The sequence below is a fragment of the Erithacus rubecula genome (assembly GCF_903797595.1).
Source record: "Erithacus rubecula genome assembly, chromosome: 3".
NCBI classification, from domain to species: domain Eukaryota; kingdom Metazoa; phylum Chordata; class Aves; order Passeriformes; family Muscicapidae; genus Erithacus; species Erithacus rubecula.
This window is the reverse complement of record NC_136689.1, coordinates 84,730,415-84,743,559: the sequence shown is the minus strand read 5'-3', so window position 1 is coordinate 84,743,559 and position 13,145 is coordinate 84,730,415. Positions and strand designations below refer to the sequence as shown.

Sequence of the window (13,145 nt, the reverse complement as noted above, 5' to 3'; positions counted from 1 at the left end):
TTCAAATAGTCATGTGTTACTGCCAATAAAAATAATGGGAATTAAGTGCATATACACTGATGAAAGAATATACATGAATGGTTCATATTTCAGTCTATTGAAATAACAGATCTCTAATTTTCCTCATTGACTGAAAATAGGAGCTATAACTATAAGGTTTTTTTATATTAATACTGTGAGCACATCTGTGTATTTTATTATCAAGTAAATGGCCATGGAGAATGACAGCTTTTACATTTTAGTAACTGGCAATATTCTACTTTATTTTTTTTTGCCTTAAAGATAGAATAAAATTGTAATTAACAATGTTTAACTGACCTAAACATCACTGTAAAATGTGTGCTATTCAATGAAAATGTGATACACTTGCTGGTGTATAAAAGCATTTTTAAAGCCTTGAAATTATATTTTAAGAATTTTTGTGAGTATGCCTTTCATAGAAAGTATTTGGAAAATACAACAGTTAAGAATGCATCCATGATGAAATATTTCAAACTCATTTTTTTCCCGAAGGGATAATGCTAATGTTTTATTGTTTCAAAGTCCAAGAGTTCTAGTCGATAAGATGATAACATTGGCTTTTTTTCAGGTTGTTACAGGGCAGTTCAAAGCATTTATTACATGTAATATTTTCATAAGTGAACCCAACTTCTCCCCCTCTGTCTTCACCTATGGCATATACTAACATAATTAACCAAAGACAAAGTAGACTGCTTACTATTTTGTAAAACATGCATGAAACAGAGTTGATAGTCATGTTATAAGGAATCTGAACTACATTTCATTGCTCTTCAAAAGAAAATAAGCCAACTTGATTTCACCATATCACAGAACTGGTAGAACATGATTCTTAGTTGTTTTACAGTGTTATATACTATCAAAATGTGTGGTTATAATCCTGGGAAATGGGGGGAGAGGGTGAGAGTCTTGGTTAATTTATGTTGCAGTGTAATGGAAAAGCTGGGTTCCTTGCAGCCACACACTAAAACACTTTGTTTTTCATTTAAGATTATTGTTTTCAATTAACGGAAAGAAAAGAAGTACAGCTTTTCCTTTGGCTTCTAGTTAAGTACAGTACTCTTTCCATGTCTTTGGCTCATTCTGTTCAAGATGAGAAAAATGTGGGAGAAGTTGTTAAGATAGATCATTACCAGGGAATCCTCAGCTGGTTTAAACTTGGAGATGAATAGATGGGAATAATTGTCTCATTCACAGTTCCATACATTTTGTCTTTAAATTATTGTAGTTTTATGTCACAATATGTTTCTTTTCTTGAACAGACTGTGCCTCTTTTTTTCTTCTCCCCTCCTCCATCTTTCAGATCACTCAATCCCTCTGCTCCAACATGACAATGTTTAATATCATCTCCTCATTTGTCAAAGGAACAATTCTTTCAATAGAAACCGTGGCTGAGGCTGTAATTCCCTGCCAGTTTTGTTGCCTGAGACAATCAGAGAAGGAAGTTACTCAAAGCTGAAATTGTGTATTTTTTAAATATGCTTTGGGAACCAAGGTCATCTGCAGCCTTTGTGCTTTGCTTTATCATTTGGAGCCACCTGCCGGCAGAGAATATAGCAATTCCAGAAAAAAAAAAAAAATTAAAAAAAAGATTTTTTTTTAATTTGCTGTTTGTGAGGCTGCTGTGACTGTGAAAAGGAGTAAAAATAATACATTTTTTCTTGGCCCTATTATTCTTCATAAATTTTTTATTCAAATATGACTTGTTCTCTACCCACCTAGGCATGGACCCAATATCTGTGCCACTAGAAGACAATACTGGAAAAAAGGCTGTGATCTGTGAGAGTAAAGTCTGTTCACACAGGTAAGTGAGAGCAGAGAGGTACTGAAGCTGAAAATCACTGTAGTGACACTCAGGATGTGAACAGATGTGCACACAGACAGAAGTCCTTGAAAAAATGGTGGAAAGCAATGAATGGTTAGTGGACCAGAAGAGTGGTCCTATTTAAATAAGTAAGTTGGCATGCCCAGCATGTCTGGTAAAAAACAGTTAAATTTTTTTTAAATTAGAAAGGAGAGGAAGAACAGTACAGTAAACCTACTTAGCCCTCACTTGAATGAGTGGGATCTTATTTTTACTTGCTTCAAGCATGAGAAAAGGAGAAGGTGTCCCCAGTTACCTCCAAATGCCAACTGGGAGTCTCAGCAGGACTTGAATTCAGTTCCCACATTTAATAGTGATGATGCTGGCAGCTTTGCCCATTTCATACTACTTGGATTTAAAACCTTCTAAAGTTATAAACATATTCCATATTTACAACCCTTTTTAATTTTGTTTTGACCACCAATGTTGTTCAGTGTCCCCTTAACAATCTTGGCTGCAGGTAAGTTAAATAATGTTAATTCTAATCAAGAGACATACCACTTCAGTGAATATAAAATTATGAATAAATTTATTTCATACCCATAATAAACTTAAAGTGTTGATTCATCATATTTTCTAAGAACTTCCTGCAGTCTCATTAAGTTTTCTGAGTGGCAGTGTATCAATGCCTTCCTAAAGTACATTTATATTATCTACTATGTTTCTTTTCAATGAGTCTCTTGGTAAGTCCAACTAAAATAGCCACTTAAAGATTAATGTCTTCCTTTCACCAAGGTATACTAATTCTTTGCAACCAACTACATTTGCTTCTCTGAGTAACACATAAACAAACCAGCAGAAGACCTGGCAATTTCCCCATGGAGCCATGCAGAAAATTATCTTCTCCTTCTTTTCTACTAGCTATTCAGATGATAAAGAGGATCTTTTCCTCAGAAGTGTATTTTCCTCAGGTAGTGGAATCCACCCAAGAGTCATTTGTTTTAACCATCTGTCCCACTTCCCTTAGTGTTGACTCATCCCTAGCCTCCCCATGGTAAGCCCATCTATTACAGGCTGTAAAACAGCCTGAGTTATCTTTCTCTCTGTGTGCATAAAATTTGTTGCCATACTGTTTATTGTAGCTTCTCTTTCATGTAACTGACTGTGTCATTTTTATCATATCAAATTGGAAGTTCTCACTGAAAACTTCTTAAAGTTTTGTGAAGGAAAGAAAGGACAGAATGAATAAGAAAGGGTTTATGAAAGCAAATTGCATGGAGTGGACTGTGACTAGCAAACAAACAAGACAGGAAGTAAGGCAGGGTGAGTGAACAACATTGATGAGGCTCTGAAACTGCTCATAGATCCAATAGCAATTGATGCCAGTTTCCAGTGTTTCAGCAGAGGAACCTCCAGGGCCAAAAATAATGAGAAAAGCAGTGCATTGCAAGAGGACGGGAGGTGATTTGTTGTCTGGGGTCTTTTCTGCAAAGTGTCTAAGGTGAGCAGTGGGACCAAAAGACTTTGTTAAAAGACTTTTATTTGGAAGAAACACCTAGTGAATGTATTTTCTATTTATTAATTCTGTGCTCTGATGCTGTTATTTCATCCAGCTCTGCTGGCTTACTCTGAATTTAGACTGAGATAACTGAGAAAAGTACACGATGTAGAATCTGCAAGCAGTCATGTGAAGAAGTTTAATTTCGCTGTAGCCACGGAAGTTTAATGAGCCCAAATTTCCCTTCTGAAGCAATTCATCAGCATTAGTCTTCATCCCAGCAGGGGCTGTCCATCAGCATGTGCTGCTGACATGAGAGGGACATGGCATTCTGATGCAATGTCTAACAGTGACATAAATGACGAAAGTAGAAGCTAATGTTGATAGGATTGATGTTGAAGAAGACTCTAAATGCTCAAGGTTGCTGCTTTACTGAAATAAGCCGGGACACAGCCTCCCCTTTGACAGGTTGCAATATTAAAGAGATCAAGGGAAGTGTAGCAGTGGTAGAAGACAAAGGTGTAGTTAAGAACAAGGTGAACTGAGCCTGTTGTTTTATATCCCATGGGATCAATATTCAGACTTCATCTGTCCTTGTTTCTTGTTCTGTAAATTACTCTGCTGGAGGGACCAATTGTAACACACTGAAGCTAAATGACATAATAGAAAGATGAGTGGGAAACTCAAGGCAAACAGCAAGTGGAATCAGAGAGAAATAGGTTCTCCTTTATAAATTGCCTGACATGTGCCAATGGAAATGTAATGCTGACAGATGTAAAGTTATACTCCACGAAAATAAACACAAGCAGAAAACAAGTAGAATTGAGCTACAACAGAATGACTTTGACTAAGACCTTGAAGAGATTATGGTACTTGTTCAGAAAATGGTCTGACAATAAGAGAAAGCAATTTGAAAACACATGTTTTGGAGTACAAAATCTACACCATGATATTTGATAAAATACCAAGAATGGTGTGAGTCTCTAACTCAGCCACTGTGACTTAAAACAATAAGTGTATAAAAAGAGGGCAAAATTTTCCACCTGATTTATACAATATTAATTTCCAACAAACTGCTAGAAGCAGTTGGTTCAGGAGAGATTTTAAACACCCCTGGTACCTCTGTGAAGGTGGAAAAAAATATTGGAGGAATTTGTTTCACCTGCACTGTTATCATGGAAGATTCATGTGTTCTCATTAACAGCCTTCTCCCTAACACAGTGATGGTCAAGGGCACAGTTCAGACGGTGAAATCTTATGTGTACATTCACCTTTTGGCCTCTTCCTTGACACAGTACTTGCGTCTCATACCAGAACACCATTCCAGTTCTCGGGCATCATTGACTAGATGCAGTGTGGTTGACATTGGCCCACTCTGAGTGGGGAGAGAGATGCAAAGCACCATAATTCAGAATTCAGAACAAGTGCTGAAGAGATACCTGATCCATGCAGGATTATAAAGTCTCCTTGGTTTCACTTCTGCTGGCTTTGTACCTGTGTAATTCAGTTGAACCATACAGAGCATTTTGTAAAGCCAAATCACTTCCTCTCCATCCTGGACCTTAGCACCTTTTGCTGTGACAAACAAGCTGTCTGTCTTCTTGTTTTACAAAGCAGATGGTTTCCTTAAAAATCAACTTCTTTGGTTGGGTAGGACATCAAGGTGAGCATAGGAACAGGGCTACTTCACTTCCCTTGCTACAGGAATCCTCCCTAGATCAGCAGAGGAATTCACATTCCTCCTACATTTAAAGTAGAATCTCTTTGTGTAGTCAATAGAGTGGAACATTCCCACAGTGAAAGTCATCCCACCCCTATAGATGGGAACTACTTCTTTCCATTATCTGTGAGTGAAACCAGACAGCTGACTTAAATTAGATGTCTGGATTTGGAAAGATTTACATGAAGTTTACTCAGGGCTGAGGAATCTAATGTCAAATGGGTAAGTTTCCAGTGGTCCAACCTTTGGCATTCTTGGATTGAAAGAGGTGATTTCAAAGTCCCTCTAGGAGAGATTTCATCCAGGTAAGGAAGGCAATTCTATTGCCAGCTTGCATGACTCACTAGACATTTTACAAGTAATGGAAATCATCTTTAGAGAGATACTTGGCCTCTGTTCGTGGAGCCATGTTTTAATGTGAAATGTCTGTGCTAACATGAATTAAATTAGAGGAGTAACATCATTGTACCTGATGGGATCATTAAAAATTGCACACAGCAGAGCAATCTTAAATTGAACTCAGATCGTTCCTCTCTGTTTTTGGTAAAAAGTACAGACTTGAGTGTAACTATTTCATAACACTGTACTGTAACATTGTTATATGGGCAACCATTTATTGTACTTCAGTGTCAGTGTCTCAGTGTTATGATTAGTCTTTTATTCCACAGTAATTTTCTGCACTAAACTAAATTAGATCTTGTGAAAGTTGACTTCAAGAGGAACGGAGTAAATTGAGGAAATGAGGAGTTAGAGTCATGCAGAGCTTCACATCAGACATTCATCAGACAATATGGATTCTGTATACTTTATATTGAAGGAAGCAGAATAAACATCACAATTTGACTTCTGTTTTGCAAATTAATGTTTGGGCAATCAAATTTAAACTTCCTCTCATCTTGTAATAGGGTAAAAACATATGACTGTGGGGAAAGAATTGCTGGCTGGCTCTCTACGTTTCTTGGTCGTCCATGTCGCTTGATAAGACAAAGTTCAGATGTGAAAAGCAAGTCACAGCAGAAAAATACAAAAGGTATGTTGTCATTCTTAAAAATATTTGTGATTCCTCATGCAAACATCAGGCTCATGGACTTCACACTTAGTATATAGGTACCCTGATAAAGGCTGAAAGAGTTATCCCGTATTGATCTAGTCATTAGGTTTATACCCAAACTGACTTTTTGCTGCCCTTCTAGTTGTTAAATTTGGTGAAAATGTGCAGATGCACTAGTATGGGGGGGAAGTTATCATCATGACAATTATTTTATTTGGAAACTCAAAGACCATTTGGAAAAATGACTGTGAAAAATCTAAGAATCGAAGAATTTATTTAGAGACTAAATGTAATTATAAAAATAATTGAAAGAGCACTGAAATTGAAAGAGCATTGAAAATGCATAGATTTTGGTAAAATCTCAACTCTGTCTCAGTTTCTAACTGCATTACATCATTACCATTTGCAGGTTTGAGAGCATTCTTGGAATATTTTCTTAGTGCCTGAAACCAAAAGAATAAACTAGCAATGAGAATGAGTAAGAGGTCGAAGGAAAGATGAGGTGAAATAACTGATTTTTATGATCATTTTAGAATGTTGGATTGATTTTGGTTTTTTAGGTCTGTCATCTGCTACAAACATCTCACTCTCTCTTGTGAATGAAGCACAATATCTCCTGATAAATGTAGCAAGCATTATGCAACTGAAAGAACACATTTCTGCAAGGTAAGATGCTTCTGTCTCTAAATGTCTCTCAGTGATCTTGGATTCCAGAATTTTTCCATAAGATACCAATATAGGTGTTTTATATGTAAATTTAGAGATAGTTACTTTTCAACATTCAAAAAAAATATAGCTACTAAACTGCTAATTATTTTATGACTTCTGAAAACTTGGATGAAATGCATGAGCATCATCTGTATACCAATCATCTTTAGGAAAATTTAAATTAAATTTTTGTCAAATAATTTGGTAGAAAGATATTATTGAGAACCAGCCAACTTGTATTTGTCAGAAGAAAAAGGATAAATATGTTTTCTCAACATAAATTGTCTGGCAGGTAGAAATATAAAGTCTTACTACCGGCTGAACTATTTCTCTCCATGGCAATTATTAAGATTTAGAGTAAATATGCACAACAGAATACTCTGAAACTATTTTCAGGGCTGGGATAATTTTATTTCTTAATTTAATTTGGCTTTACTTATACAAAAGTGGGAGATAGAAGCAGCAAATTAAATACTGAGTCAGACCATGGTTCAAAGATAATAAATCCATTACCAACCAAATTTTTGTATAATGACTATGGGAAATTTTTGTTTCTTGAATATAACTAGGAAATGTTTAAATTCCACAAAATATCTTCCCTCAAGGCCTCCATCGTGTCTGTGCATCCTACACTCAGCATTTGTCTCTGAGCCCCTTTTCCTGTCTCTCAAAACTTCTCTCTTGCTTCTTCTCTCCTCTTAGTCACCCTCCAAACATGTCCCCTGCATTGAAAATTCCTGCTTTGAGTAGAAGAGGAATATAACAGTACATTAATATATATATATAGATATATATAAATCATGATGTATGAAATTTCCAAATATTGAACTATCCAATGTACTTTCAAGAACTGTATATATGGTTCTTTATTAAATACTGAAGAGTTTTTAGAAAGTATTATGTAGCTTCTTGGCATGTGACTTTTTTTTTTGCTTAGTGGAAACCTGCTAAGTTTTGCAAAACAATTTCACTTTTCAGTTAAGTTTTTATAATTTCATTTCTATCTTCCATAAGTAAAAACTAGTCTTCCAGTTTGCACTTGTCTCTTGAGAGGTGATCTAAAACAGAAACAACACTTCAGTTAAAAGTTAGAATGCAACATACTGCTGGAGGGCTCCATGTACCTGCAGGCATTTGTCTCTCTGGTATTTTCTACTACAGGTCACCTCCATGAAAATCCCTATGGTCTGACCTAATGATCAAATGTTGTTGTTAGAAAAATAACCCTGAGAATAGAAATACTAATTTTCAGGTTTGCCTATTAAATATAGGTAATGCATTCTTCATCACAGAGCCCACTGCTGTGAAAATCCAAAGCACCTAGGCTGCCTTTGGCACGTTACACTGATTTTCAAAACAGGTCTGTGTTGGGATTTGCAGGATGAAGGTGCCTGCCACGCCATCCAACCAATGCATGTTCTGTGGGAGGAGAAATAATGGGAATTTACTCAGATACATGTTGCCAAGTAATTATAAGCATTTCTGAGGGTTGGAGGAGGTGCAAAAGAAGTGAGGTATTCTGGACATAAGGAGGTTGAAGGCAAGAGATCAAGGGAAGGGGCATTGCAGTCTTTGAGTTCAGCAGCAGGAGGTAGATTAATAGGAGCTTGAAGTTTTTTTTCAGCAGCTGTCTCAGGACACTGCAGCCCCAGCTCTGAGGTTACTGGGGCTTTTGATACCCCCACCAGTACAGGCTGGGGTGGGAGGCACTTTTGATTTTGCAAAACACATTCAAAACCAGAGGCTCCACAGCAGCCAAGCTCCAAGGGCCCTCAGCAAAGCTGGGAAGCACAGCACCATAATTGAACATGTTCACAAGTAACTGCTATTTCCCTCCTTGTTTGTATGAGCACTGGCACAATCCACACTTCCTGTTGGCTCCCACCTCCTGCATTCATTACAGATTGTGTCTCAGCCATGGGATTGCCTGTGGGATCTTGAGGGAAAACCTGTAGCCTTGCAACTTCCCATCCCACCTTCTACCCCCAGGCTGCTGGAGCCCTTGTGAACACTGGTGCTCAGTGAGCTGGGCTTCTGTGGTTTGACTGAAAGTCTGCACAGGCAGTTTATCCTTATGCACTTTTGTCTGCAGGAGTAGATCATGCAGACTGTTTTAAATAAAACCAAGCTCTGTTTTTTTACCTAACAGACCTCCTCTGCCAAGGCTGCTTGTGTGAAGTTTTCCCTGTACTTGATTTTGCATGTTTTTTCTCTAACTAAAATACATTTTAAACTGTATCTCCTTCTGTATGTCCTTACTGGTTTGGTTTTTGTTTTTGTTGGGGTTTTTTTTTTTTTGGGGGGGGGGACAGAAATTCCTCTCTTCATATTCCAAAGTTGTCAGACTACAGTTTATGGAGTATCAAAAATGGTTCATGTTCTTAACAGCTAATGCAAAAAGAAATGTTCTTCTCGACTAACAGTGGCACTGAGAGAGCTCTATGCCAAATTTTAGTGTCTTTTTTTTTTTTTTTTTTTTTTTGGTAGTTCAACTTCTTATTTAGAAGAAGAGTGAAGAATGATAATTTGAAGATGCAGCAAGATTCCTGGTATTTGTATGCAGTCTGCTGCTCTTTCTGTCTCATATACATTCTCCACACTGACACAAATCTACACTCTGGCAGCTCAAATGCTTGTAAAGAGGGGGAAATATCACTACACAGAGATTAAATTTTTTTAAAACACCTATCATTTTGTGCAATCTGCTGCCTCCCAAAGACAAATAATAATATGAGGGATATATTCTCTCATAAAATTATTTTACTGGCCTTTTTCACCTTCAGCCACTGCTGGTTTTGTCCCTTCTGACATTGCAGCATGTGCAAAATAAAATTTAATTTGCCTTTGGTTCTAGCAGCTTCTATTTCTACAATGTTTAGCAAGTCAAATGATTACTAACTGAAAAGATCTTTTTATTTGTTACCATTAGCCTTACATATGATAACAAATTGGGAATTTTCTCATAAGCATGGTCTACAATCACCTGCCTACATGTTTTCATACCTACAGTTTCAGGTTACACCTCTGAAGAAGCCTCCTAAAGGGTTATTACATATTATGGTTGAAAGGTTACAAATTATAGATTAATACCTTGTGCCATTTCCATAGTCTTTGTAATAAAACTTGGTCCAGGTTATTATGGAGAAGCATTTGATAATCATGTGAGCCACCAGGTTTTTACAACACAAACATCTAGTGGAAAATTAGTTAATAATTTTATTTTTTTCTTTCAACTCTGTGAGACAGATTGAAGGAGCCATTGGAAATAGAGGAACTAATCCGACGTTTCCGTGCCAACATTGTCATCAATGCACCAGAGTCCTTTGAAGAGGAAGAGTGGGTTGAGATTTCAATAGGTGCTCTGCACTTCCAGGTGTGACCTTTTCTCTCTTGTCCAAGTTCCAGTATATCACAAAGCATTTTGATTCCTGGATACAAACCAATTTTTGCAAGGCTTTGACTAGAAACTAGAATATGGTGCATGTTTTGTGCAGGTGAAATTTATGAAGCATGTAAAAAAAAAAAAAAAAAGTGATGTGTCCTGTGACAAACATTCTTCAATATATTTAAGAGGTTTTGCCATATTTCTCCACACTTCTTGAATTTCACAATTCACAGCGTTTCTTATCTTTATCTATCTGAACCGAATAATAATCAGGTTTTTTGAGGCAGAGTTTACAGCACATATTTAACCAGCACTCCAGCAGAGAATGCTTGTTGCACTTGTTAAGCACAGTAGTCCAAATGTAACCACACATTACTGCAAGTCAAGCAACTGATTGCCAAAAGACTGGATATGAATACAAGTGAACACTCATGGTCTATTGCCCTCTGTTGTACACATCTTGTCCTAGTCTTCACTCAAGGAATGTTTCTAATTCTAGCCTGGTAGGGTTTTTTCGTATGTGCTTCATAGCATAGCTAACAACATAACGTCCTTTGTACTGTAAAGAGAGTGCTGAAGAGTCAGACCTTGTTTGTAAACACATTCTTTCAAGAAAAACTCTTAACAAAGAATCTGTAAAATCTGCACATGACACCTAGGAGAATGATGTAGATGTGTATTAAATGTTCTGCTGAATTTATCTGGCCAAGAGATATGAAATATGTATTTGAAGAAGCTTTGCCTAGGATGTAAAAGTGGTTTATTCATTGTTTTCTTAGAAACTATAATTTAAGTATGAATGACAGGACTACCAAGGTCAAATCTAGAAGATGTGATAGGCATCACTCCTTTTTTTTTCTGGTCATCATGTTCTAAGAAACTTTTTCAGCAAGGGTGGAAAATATTGTTTATCTGCTCTCTTCCTACATTCACTTTGATTAGTAAGCTGCAATATGAATTGAGGAATATTGAGGAAAAATTCCTCTAAGTAAGAAGTGAGGAACACAAAGGGCAAAATCCGTGGTATATAACTTGTTGGAGGCTGGAGTTACACTGGGGAATTCAGTTGAGGATCCTGTGGATAAGTTACTGTAAATCTACAAAATAAAAGGCATTTCTGTTTCTGGCATTGATATACTTTAGGAATACAATGAAAAAATAGAAAGGCTTATACAACTTGCATTATCTTTGCCTATTCTAGATCCTTTTTCAGATACTGGTGTAGTAACAGTAGAAATTATGTTAATGCTTCTTTATGCCACAAAAATGGTAGAAGCTGTTGAACAAAGTAAAGCAGGGAAAAATATTTCCTTCTCTGTCTTGTTGTTCTTTTAATAAAAAAAGAATAGAGCTGTGGAAAATAATTTTTTAAAAGAGCTGATGTTTGGTATTGATGATTATGCTGAAGAGTTATACAGGCAGTCTAGATGCATCTCAAAAACCTGAAATATCACTTCAGATTGGCACATAAAATGCTTCAAGTGTACAGTTTAACTATTTGCCCTATTTGAAATTTATGGCACATTTAATAAAAGTAGAATGTGTATACTGGGATTCTGTAAGATGTAATTTCTGTAATGTGCAGCTTTGCTAAAGTTAGGGATACAGTGTTAAGTGGAAGTGCAGGATGTCTTCCTTCTCCATTTTAAAGCTCTAATAAGAAATTTGTTGCAAGGTTATTGGGGTCTTTTCCCTAAAAACATACTTTAGTTCAAACAACAATTAACTTTAAGAACAATTACATGTGATTTTAACATCATGCATAATAGATGATAGAGGAGATTTATTTCTTTTGATTAGGTAAACTTGTATATTTAAATATTTCACGTTCTGAGTATCTAGAAGTGCCATGCATATAAGAAATATATTGTGCATTTCAGCTGCACTAAAACAGTCCCAAGAAAATCCTCCTTGCTTGAATCCTGAGGCATTGGGTTAATTTTGTATTCAGTTCTTTGGCCGAGCAGCCCTGCTAACCCACAGAAGTGAAGCCATCAGGAAGTACAAATATGTAAATGTCTGGTATTTCTCAGATTCTGTCTCTGAGAAAGTTTTCCTTAAAAAAAGAAAAGAGTGAATTAAAAATTCTGTGAGACTTGCAAGTAGACCTACTGCATTAGGTGAACAGAATTGACCTTTTACATAATGAAAGTTTGAAAAACCACAGGAAAAGTATGCAAAGAGTATGTGTTTAAGATATTATGATGGTCAGAAGCTTGTACTGTTTAATGCTGTGCTGCTTTGATAAACAGCCATGAACTTTCTTTAACTAAAATTTCAGGTTGTGGGTCCATGTAGCAGATGTCAAATAATCTGCATTGATCAACAGTCTGGGGAACGAAACAAAGAAATTCTGCAGTCCCTGTCTGCTGCCAGAGGTAGAAAGGTCAGTACAGTACTTCAAAATAGCTGTAGTGAAAGACTTTATTGCATGGGTAGTGAAATATCTGCTGAGAGAATATTCACAGTTAGGTTGTTACCATTTGTATTTTTTCTGTAAAAAGAGGATGCACTTACAACCCAGATATGCCATGGTTTATTTCTATAAAATGCTCACTACATTTTTTAATTCAGAAATATACTATTAATATGCACTATTTTTAACTGTGCTTGCTTTTATTCAGCATATACTTCTTTACAGTGTTTAAAAACACAAGCTGAGGCACTGATGCCTTTTAAAAAAATAAATATGCTGAAAAATCAGAAAGTGTTTGAAATTATACAGTTGGTGTGTAAGACTGAACTTTATTCTTACCCAGAAAAATCAGTTAGCAGGAGAAACCAGGCAGATGGTTGCTTAGGAAAGTGACCAGAAGGTAAGTGTGAAATACAGGTGTTTATTTGAGGTCCTGCTTCCTGAGGTTGCATTGCTTCATGAGAGTGCTCAGATGATGGCTAGACAGTTCGGCATCCCAAAAGCTTCACAGATCTCCTCATACTTATTTATTTAGCTGAAAATCC

General features: G+C 36.5%; 1 protein-coding gene across 3 annotated transcripts in view; it reads left to right on the top strand.

Annotated features, from left to right (window-relative positions):
- MOCOS (molybdenum cofactor sulfurase) overlaps positions 1-13,145 on the top strand; it is a 206,150-nt gene that overhangs the window by 182,905 nt on the left and 10,100 nt on the right. For all 3 annotated transcript variants that reach the window (XM_079300626.1, XM_079300625.1, XM_079300627.1), the window contains 5 exons: positions 1,741-1,822; positions 5,946-6,070; positions 6,652-6,757; positions 10,046-10,172; positions 12,466-12,570. In XM_079300626.1, the coding sequence (XP_079156752.1) occupies positions 1,741-1,822; positions 5,946-6,070; positions 6,652-6,757; positions 10,046-10,172; positions 12,466-12,570 (545 nt within the window). The remainder of the gene's footprint in view (positions 1-1,740; positions 1,823-5,945; positions 6,071-6,651; positions 6,758-10,045; positions 10,173-12,465; positions 12,571-13,145) is intronic.